The sequence below is a fragment of the Arachis hypogaea genome, chromosome 3, assembly GCF_003086295.3.
Source record: "Arachis hypogaea cultivar Tifrunner chromosome 3, arahy.Tifrunner.gnm2.J5K5, whole genome shotgun sequence".
Taxonomy (NCBI): Eukaryota; Viridiplantae; Streptophyta; class Magnoliopsida; order Fabales; family Fabaceae; genus Arachis; species Arachis hypogaea.
Window position 1 is genome coordinate 10,645,861 of NC_092038.1, and position 10,659 is coordinate 10,656,519.

The 10,659-nt window shown below is 34.8% G+C and overlaps 1 protein-coding gene across 1 annotated transcript; it reads right to left on the reverse strand.

The window, feature by feature from the left end:
• Window positions 1-2,561: 2,561 nt before the first annotated feature.
• LOC112789451 (uncharacterized) lies at window positions 2,562-7,322 on the reverse strand. Its single transcript, XM_025831350.3, has 2 exons — window positions 4,278-7,322; window positions 2,562-3,172 (listed from the first exon to the last, which is right to left on the reverse strand). Exons 1-2 carry the CDS (start codon window positions 6,952-6,954, stop codon window positions 2,730-2,732), a joined length of 3,120 nt encoding a protein of 1,039 aa, XP_025687135.1. The 5' UTR covers window positions 6,955-7,322; the 3' UTR covers window positions 2,562-2,729.
• Window positions 7,323-10,659: the final 3,337 nt, after the last annotated feature.

Here is a 10,659-nt window from a genome sequence, read left to right on the forward strand (position 1 = left end):
TATAAATTAAATAATTTAATAACCTTTTTTTTCGTATGCATATAGTATAGTTAAAAAATTGGCCTCGCGAAATGTGCATTGCATTTTGATTATCAAAGAGTGGGTGAAAACTCGTTAACCCAAAGGGAACAAATATACTGTAAAAAACCCAATCATGGAAAAATGTAAGAAAAATACTAAGGCAGTTTAGTTTGTAATTTTATTCTTGTAAACTTTTGTTTAAAAAGCAATAAAAAAAGAATAAAAATAAAAATTTTATATTGTACACCAAATCCAACTTAATTTTATATGAATAATTATGATGAATTAAAATAAGATTGAAAAGAGAATAAAAGGATTTTATATGGATTTTAGGTCAAAATAATGAAATTTAAAAGAATATCTTAAAGAATTATTTATTTTTTTAAATGAGGACGAAATTAGTTGAATTTAATTTGTAAATATAATAATGTAGTTAGATATGAATTAAACTAAATATTTATTCATTAATGTCACATATAGTGTAACATTCAAAGGAGTGTTAGAATTATTAAGTTATGGAGACAAAATTGTTTTTTTTTTTAATTTTAGCTAAACAAACTTAAAATAAGAAGAAAAAACACATTTAGGGAACCATTTTAGAGAGAGAGAGAGAGTATATATTAGGTTTGTTTAGGTATTATTTTTGAAAAAAAAAATTAAATAGTATATTTTTAAAAGATCTTTCATTAAAATAAAAGTGATTTTATATTTAGATATTTTATATAAAAATATTTTTTTATTTATCAATTATGTTTGGATAAAATATAATAAAAATATTTTTTTGTTTATTTATTATATAAAAAATATATATTTTTAAAAAATTGATCTTTTAAAAAAAGAAATAAATTATAACTTTTCATAATTTTTTTTATTTTTTAGTATTTTTATTTTTATTATTAAAAATTTGTAAACACACTAAAAAATAAAAAAGACATTTTTTATTAAAAAATATCTTTTTTATTAATTTAGTTGCGTCCAAACAAGCACATTGTCAATAAAGAACAATAAGTTCTCTCTCTAAAATGACTTGGTGATCAAATTAAAAATATGAGATTAAAAATATGAAGAAGCAGCAACTAAGTAAGCAGTTATTTCGTCTTCATTGATAATGAAAACAGTAGGGACCACAATAGGGAAACCCAAGGACTAAGCCCAATTAAATGATTTTCTTTTTCTAATGAAATTAAATGGGTTAAACTATTTTCTGGTTCAATAAATTGGGAAGCCCAAGCCTATTGTTCTTGTTCGTTTTTCAAACTAAATTCTTTATAACTGTTGATGACTTTAGTAGCTAATTTTACATCTAACATAACCCAATTAATTAATCTAAATACCTTGTTTGAATCACAACACTTTCCAGTGGCGTAAAACTGATAACACTGGTACTAATACAACTATTGCAATCCAAATCTTGTTCTTTCATGAGACATTTGTCACTCACACACACTTTTAGCATAAATTTACATGTGTTGATTTGTCTCCTCTATCTATACCCAAAAATTTGCCTTATTAATAAACTAAACTTCATACAATGTAAATATCTATAATTCTATATCACCTTTTGTTTTCTCTCCTTCCTTTCCCAATTTAACTGCTTACTCTGCTAATCTTCTTTTCTTCCACAACTATCAATAGCTTATTTTCAAATCCCAACATATTTAGGAATATTTTTCTTTTAACATTTCTTGATCTATGAGAATCCAATTATATTATATATAGAGAGAGAGAGGGAGAGAGAGTTTAGAGGCTCAACTGTAAGAGTTTAAAATATAAAAACTGAATTGCATATTTAATAAAATGATATTTTGGACTAAATACCTTAAAATTATTGATGGTCCATTAATCTAAATTGTTTAATGTTTTATGGTATGTTGTGCACCATGCCTTGTGAAGTATACCCTAGCCTTGAATTTTTTTTCCGCCGTAAACTACTATAAATTTTTAGCTAGATTTAAAAGGAATAACTTAATAAAAAATATTTAAGTGATCAATACATTTTTTTTCTACATTTGTACCAATACTGAGTAACTTTTTCATTTTTAATGCTAAAACTTAAAAGTCTTAGCCCTAGCATTACCCAAACTTAAATTATATGCAACTAAAGTAAACTAATAAGAAATTTATTTCACTTGAAATCAACACAAGACCAAACACACTATAAAATTATCACATACTACATACATAGCGATTTTCTCTTGTTCATGAATTCAATTTTGATATTTTTTGGAATAAATTTGACACCGTTAGTATTTATCTCCCCCCACCCCCTCCCAAAAATATGCATAATATGCAATCGATTTAAATTTATTTTCTTGGAATCATTGTCCTCAATGCAAATCCATATTAATTGAAACAGTTTTAACTGTATCTTTGTTTGTCTTTTCGATATTTCTTTTTATCATCTTCACATGCTCACTAGTAGCTATTGCTGGTTCCCAATTTGGTTACTGCTCCAAGCCTTCACACTCTCTAATTATACATATGGCATATTAATAGAGTCATAACAATATATAAACGAAATAAGATAGAAAAAAAAAAAAGGACAAGTAACACTTGAAATTCCATTTAAAGTTAAAAAATAGAAAATCACTTTCTCCTATACCAATCCCCCCACAATAAGAAAAAAATCCCCACCAAAAAGAAAGGAAAAGAAAAAAATATATAAAAAGAGAAAAACATTGAAATCATATATGAACATATTGCATTAATTAGCTTTCCGCCGTGGCCTTTTGTGCCAAAGGAATTTCACCACCACCAACCACCACATTGTCCCCGCCGCCGCCGCCACATCGACCTATAACAATACTATCCAGATCCAGCAACTTCCTTTTGGGCTTGGCTTCTTGAAGCATCAACACTACATCCCTCATTGAAGGCCTATCAGCTGGGTTCCTGCTTGTGCAAAGCAATGAAATTCTAAGCATTTGTATCATCTCTTCCCTCACTGAGGAACACCCTGAACCTGCATTCTTATCTAATATATCATCAACCCCATCTTTGCTCTTTATCTTTGACTTCACCCAATCGACAATGCTATTCCCATCTCCAAATTCTGCATCCACTGAACGTTTTCCACTTAAGATCTCCATTAACACCACCCCATAGCTGTAGATGTCACTCTTTTCATCCACTTGAAGAGTATAGGCGTATTCTGAGGTAAAAAGAGACAAAAAAAAAGGGTTATTAGACTATTAGCCTTCTAATCAAGTACAACTTTGTTATGAATTTAATTTATTTTATGAGAACAGGACAACACATAAGAGCATTAAAAAAACATTTAAGTCCAAATCCAGAGGCTGTTAATTACTTTAATGGGATTGCCTAATCACAAAGACCAAAGTCAACATCCTCATGATTGAAAGAGTTAATGAGAATTGACAATATTCTTAGGTGGTCCCCTTTAATATTTGAAGATCTTTGATAAAAAGCAACGTGTGAAAGTGAAACACCAAATAAATAAAAAAAGAGCTGCCTATCCATGCGCAGTAGTGCTCAGAACCCATGCACCGAAATTGGTCATGAAAAGTCCCAAGCGCCTCTCTTCTTAGATAACACTGCCAACCACATTGCACCACCTTGCCATGCCAATTTTGACCACACCCTCCAAAGTTGCCTTCACCATTCACATTGCACACCAAGCATTCTATTTGTACATTCACTTTGAACACTTGTGGTCACACCATTGTAAGAGAGAGAGAGAGAGAGAAACAAATAATTTTTATAGAAATTGAGAAAAAAGAGGGAAGAAATAAAGAAGGCAGTTATTATATAAAATAAAGTAAGATATACTATAATATGACTTACTAGTTCATCTTAGAGTCAACATGCATGTATGATAGCTCTTATAATTATTTTAACAAGCTAATTTCCCAATTAATTACTTGATACTCTTCCAAAGTGTTCAATATAGAAGAGTTCCACCAATAAGAGCATTTTCTTGCACACTCCATCACCATTTAATATCCATGCATACTATTTCTTCGTGGACCATGAGCTCCTCATACAACAGGTAAGTCACAATATTGAAAATGACAAACTATACTTCAACTAAATTAGTTCGAGCTAGCAAAGTGAATTTATTATTCAGCAAACTATACTCGCTAGTCGCTATATACGTTTCTTTTATTCACTTAATTTAGGAAGATTAAGCAGTTTATCCATGAATGAATGAATGAAGTCTAAACATAAAAAATGAACAAATTAGCATGCACTTCAGTTATGTAATGATTATAATGAAGACCAGTTAGGAAACTCACCGGGGGCAATGTAGCCGTATGATCCAGCGATGACAGACATGGATTCATCGGTCTGGATCAATTTAGCCACCCCAAAATCCGCCACCCTGGCCTCCAAGTCAGCATCTAGCAATATATTACTAGGTTTTAGATCGCGATGCACGATAACAGGATCACAATCATGGTGAAGGTAGCAAATCCCCTGCGCCACACCAAGGGCAATCTTGTACCTAGTGAACCAATCAGAAACGAGATTATCACCCTTGTTCTTGCCATGCAACAAGTCATCTAAGTTCCCATTGGGCATGTACTCGTAAAGCAGCATGGTGCACTCTCTGTTGCTGCAGCACCCTAACAACCTCACTATATTCCTGTGCCTCACGTTCCCCAACACCTCCACCTCAGCAAGCACCCCTCTCCTCCGTCGGATATTCTCCTTTTGCTTTCCCCACAGCTTCTTAACCGCTATGATGTCGCCACCTGGCATTTCCGCTCTGTAAACCGTTCCAGTGGACCCCATCCCTAAGATCTTATCAGACATCGACAAACACTCTAACACATCCTCCGCCGTGAAATTCAGTCGTTGAAACGCCGTTAACTTCCACGGTCCCATCTCCTGTCCGTCGTTACCGAAACGGCGGCCGTAATTCGCGTGGAAGCACCGTGTCCCCGCTACGAGGACGAAAACTCCGATCCCAAACGCCGCTGCAACGATCCACACGATCGCTCCGGCAGTTTTCCTCGGCTGCTGTCGTCGACCGTCGACCTGGTTGTCCTCCGAGCCTAGCGTCTCAGCCGCGCATGGCTTCGCGACCATGCCGCCGCATAGGCCGGGGTTGCCGGAGAATTCCGACTGGTGGAGGTTCGGGAAGATCCCCGACGAAGGTATAGGTCCGGTGAGGGAGTTGAAACTGACGTCGAAGTTCTCTAGCGTGGTGCAGTTGTTGAAGTTCGAAGGAATAGTTCCGGTGAGCGAGTTGTGCGAGAGATCCACGTAGGTGATCGAAGGCAGCGCTGAGATTTCCCATGGAATGATTCCGGTGAGTGAGTTTCTACTCAGATTCAGCTGAATCAGCTTCTCACAGTTTTCAATATCCCATGGAATGCTTCCGTTGAGTGAATTCCCCTGCAACTCGATCCTGTATATGTTCTTGCACCCTACGAAGTCGGGAATCTCACCGGTGATCTTGGAACCCGCAGCGGAGAAGATCTGGAGGCTGGTGGAGTTCCATATGTTGCTCGGCAACGCGCTCTCAAACGCGTTGCCGGAGATGTTCAAGAACTGAAGCCTTACGGCATTGCCGAAATCCTCGGGAATTCTCCCGGTGAATTCGTTGTCGCTGATGTCAAGGAACGTCAGGTTAGGGAGTTGACCAAGACCTAACGGAATTTGACCGTTGAAGCGGTTATTCTGAATGCGAACCCTGGAGAGGGAGATACAGTTAACAAGTGAACTCGGAAGCGAGTCGTTAAAACGGTTATAGAAGAGGATGAGCCTGTTGAGGTTGTTGCCGTTGCAGAGGTTTGGAGGAATGGGACCTTCTAGAAAGTTGGTTGAAACATCCACTTTCTGTAACAAACCGTTGGAGCCGAGCTTCTGAGGAAGAATTCCGGTGAGTGAGTTGTTGAAGAGAAGGAGGAAGTTCAAGTTTGGAAGGTCACCAACTGTTTGTGGAATTGACCCTGTTAGATTGTTCAGTTCCAAGCCCAAGAAGTTGAGTTCCTTCAGCATTGAGATTTCTTCCGGAATTGAACCCGTGAGCTTGTTATCTGACAAATCAAGAGCTTTCAGTAACTTCAAGTTCCCTATGCTTCTTGGGATTTCACCCGTTAACTTATTCTTGAACAGCAACAGTGTCTCCAGCATTGTTAAGTTCCCAACAAGTTCTGGAATCAGAGGACCTGTGATGTTAGTACTTGAGATGTCCAAGTAGCTGAGATTTGTTAACATTGCTAACTCTGTTGGTAATGGTGATTCCAATGGATTGTAACCAATTTCCATGTGTTGTAGCTGTCTGAGGTAGCCTAATTGCGGTGGAATTGGACCTACCAATGAGTTCCCGGCGAGGTATAAGAAGTTGAGTCTGGCCAAGGAGCCATAACTTGGTGGGATTGTGCCATTGAAGTAGCTTCCTCCAAGGTTGAGGTGTTCAAGGAAGCGAAGCATGGAGAGTTCTTGTGGGAGAGGTCCAATGAAGTTGTTGCTGTAAGCATTTAAGACTCTCAAGAACTTGAGCTTAGATATCCCCGGTGGGAACGTTGAGTTGAAGGAGTTGTGACTGATATCCAAAGTCCTGAGTTCGCTGAGGTCAAAGATTGCAGCTTGGAAGGTTCCACTGAAGACATTCCGACTTAGGTTCAAGTGGTTGAGGGTAGTTAGGTACCTGATTTGGGGTGAGATTGTGCCTGAGAAGTTGTGGTTTGAGAGGTCCAAGGTGGTGATTTGTGATGTTTTTGAGTGGCAAATGATGCCTGTCCATGAACACCATATAGGGTGGTCTTGGTTTTCGGTGTTGGAGGAGAAGGATGAAGAAGGGTCCCAATCATGGAGGATGTTGTTAGGGTCTATGAGGGATGATTTTATTGAGAGTAGAGAGATGAGTTGGAGGGGTAAGGTGGTAGCAGAGAAGACAAGTAGGGTGTGGCAGTAGAAGAAGAAGAAGAAGAGGGAGAAGGAAAAGAAGAAAGGTGTCTTCATGGTTTTGGGTTGGAAAAGGTTGTGGATGAGAATATGGTTATGGTGGTGTTTATGGAGGTAGTAGATTTAAGGGAATGAAGGTTTTGATGAGGAAGACAATCACTTTTTTGGAGTGCAGGGTGCAGAGGGAGTTTCATCATGATAATTTGCTTCAGTGGGTTTTGTTGGTGGACATACATAAAAGAATAGTAGAGAGAGAGTGGCAAAGTTTTCTCTACTTGTTCTACTACTTCATTATTATCATCTTAGCTTCTACAAACAACACTATTAGTTCCTCCTTTATTATTATATGAAGATCCTAAAATCATGTCATCAATTTCTCTCACCTCAGTGTATTCTACCTTTGTCTGATATCAATCCAATCCCCATATACTTTATTTATTTATTTTAAATTTTGTTGGTGAATTCTTTTTCCACCTTTTCTTTTTTGCTCCCACTTTTCATCATTCCCTTGCTCCCCCTTTATCTTTGGATGATAATCAAATTGATAAAATTATGTCATGTGTAACAGTGCCAATGTCTCTTGCAGGATCCAAGAAAGCCATATCAATTTTCCCACCATATTCCACCCAAACCATATTTTAAATAAATACATATAAAAACCCATTTTTCTTTATGCATATACATTACAAATATGGAGGCTTTATTTTGTTTTTTCTTTTAATATTTTATTTTTTTCCCTTTTCCTTTGTTGTGGTATTTTATGGTCCTATTTGGCTCTATCTTTCATTATCATTTGCTTGTCTTCAAGGTCCAGCATGGAGAATGGAGATTCAGGTGAGAGAGCCTTGTCCTAATTAAACAACAGCATCAGCATGGACCACTATAGAGATATTCTAAATAGCTTATACAAATATGTCAGCAATTCAGCATAATCCCAATCAAGGGATGCACTGTCCATATATGCATTTCATTTATTTATTCATTCATTTTCATTCAATCATTCCTATAATTTAATAACTAAGATTTTGGGATCAGATTTGGTTGATCATTACATTAGGCCTTTATTTTGGACGTATTAGACGCAAGAAGGAGCAAACCTCAATAGCTTTTTTTTTTTTTCAATTTAAGACCAATCTAGCAATGTTGTCTTTGTAATTGGTTTTAACAAACTTTTGAAAAAAAAAATGTACAAGCTAAGCATAATTTCCTTAAGTACATCAAATACATGCCAAACAAATTACCAATTTCATCTACCTTATCTATGTAATCATATTTTATCCTGCAAGCTAAGAATACAATCTATTTATGACGCAAGCTTGGAGATTAGATGATAAAATTAACAGTTTACCGGAAAGATATATGATAAAATTACCTAATGATGATATTAGCTTCATATTTAAAGAAAGCTTGCTACAAGAGGGTACGAAAATATTTTATTATTATAATATTTGATTGCATTGTCTTATAGATATTTACAAATCTCTCCAGAAAAAAATTGGAATTATTATACAGAGAAAAGTCTTATATATATATATATATATATAAAAGATTACCTTAAATCCAAAATAGTCTTATAAGTTGTTTATAATCAAGAAGGACAATTTTTGGGTGAAAAGAAAGATTAATTATATAAACCGTAGAAAAAAAACAGATTTGCAAGGCTTTTTTGTAGGGTCAAATGTAGCTAGAGGCCAGGGCTTAAATAATTTCAAAGTAGTGGCAGATTATTGAAAGTACATATGTTTAATTATATTGGCATGACTTATATTTAAATGCATACTATTTTAATTTGTCTTATATATTTGTTAGTATAAATAATTTGCTAATTAAGAGACAACATTGCTATAAAAGAAAAATAAACCACTGGAAAAATTAATAGAAGAAAGATGAAAGCATATATATGTTCTCTTATTTAAAATGAATGAATCTTCTTTTTTTTTTTTCAATTATTTGATATAGTATAATTTTTTATTTTTTATTTTTTAAATAAATTAAAGAAAAATATGTAAAAAAATATTAAATAATAAAAAATTATACTTTATTAAATAATTAAAGAAAAAAAATTGAAACGATCCCCTTTCGTTATACAATGATGGATGGGTTCACACTTGTTGCTTAACTAATAATACTATATTAATTAATTAAATACCGAATATGCTTAAATTTTATCGCTTTTTCAGCACAGTTTGACTTCGCTAATTAAAGCAATACTATGATGGGAAATTAATTACTACCAAAGTAATAGATGCTAAGATAAGAATAAAGCTTCAAAGTTCAAACACAATCATCCTCACTCCAACCAATGCATGCTGCCATCCAACATCTTTTTCTCCTCTAAAATGCGTCTCATTTATTTATAATTTGGGCCTCGCTACACATACAAGCAAATAACGCATACAATCCTTACAAGTTGGCCCAACTCAGGTTTAATCCACGCGCACTCCCTTCCTTTAAATGGAGCGTCAATTTCACGCGCGTCACTCGAACGATTACGCTTCAAAAAAACCGCTCGTTATGACTCACTCTTCCTCTTCTCCTTCAAAGATAACACAAATCCTCAAGTTTCGAGCAACATTCCAAACTGAAGAGACATTTGAACTCGTCATGAATAATAGCAGAAACCATCAACAAAATATTATTCAAGGTACGTTATTGTTTTACTCATCTTGTACATTTTCCACATTTCTGTTTCTGATTTCGAAATCGAAGAACTATGTTTTACTGTTCTTCTATGTTCTTCTAGGTTTTATTGATCTTCTTGTTCTAAGAAATTGAACACATGGTGTAAATATATTTGATCCAATCATAAGTAATTTTTTTTCCATAATTAAACTCTCTCTGGTGTATTCAAAATGTCTGATTTACAGGTACTATAATATGAAGTGGTGATCCAGATAGATTGGAATCCATATATGACGGTCTGCATAGAGATCTGCATAATACACCCAAACACAGACTATAAATACACCCGATAAAAAATTAAATTTACACCTCTCCTGCAGATTTTAACCCAACACTACCTGAAAGCTACTTGTTGTCCACAAGTCCAAAATTAATTAAACTCTCTCTAGTGTATTCAAAATGTCCGATTTACAGGTATTATAATATGAAGTGGTGATCCAGATAGATTGGAACCCATATATGACGGTCTGCATAGAGATCTGCATAATACACCCAAACACAGACTATAAATACACCCGATAAAAAATTAAATTTACACCTCTGCTGCAGATTTTAACCCAACACTACCTGAAAGCCACTTGTTGTCCACAAGATCAAAATTAATTAAACTCTCTCTAGTGTATTCAAAATGTCCAATTTACAGGTACTATAATATGAAGTGGTGATCCAGATAGATTGGAATCCATATATGACGGTCTGCATAGAGATCTGCATAATACACCCAAACACAGACTATAAATACACCCGATAAAAAATTAAATTTACACCTCTCCTGCAGATTTTAACCCAACACTACCTGAAAGCTACTTGTTGTCCACAAGTCCAAAATTAATTAAACTCTCTCTAGTGTATTCAAAATGTCTGATTTACAGGTACTATAATATGAAGTGGTGATCCAGATAGATTGGAATCCATATATGACGGTCTGCATAGAGATCTGCATAATACACCCAAACACAGACTATAAATACACCCGATAAAAAATTAAATTTACACCTCTCCTGCAGATTTTAACCCAACACTACCTGAAAGCTACTTGTTGTCCACAAGTCCAAAATTAATTAAACTCTCTCTAGTGTA

Coding starts and splice junctions, on each gene's coding strand:
- LOC112789451 (XM_025831350.3), bottom strand. CDS start 6,954: ATGAAGACACCTTTCTTCTTTTCCTTCTCCCTCTTCTTCTTCTTCTTC. Junction 3,173..4,277: donor ATACGGCTACATTGCCCCCG/GTGAGTTTCCTA, acceptor TTTTTACCTCAG/AATACGCCTATACTCTTCAA.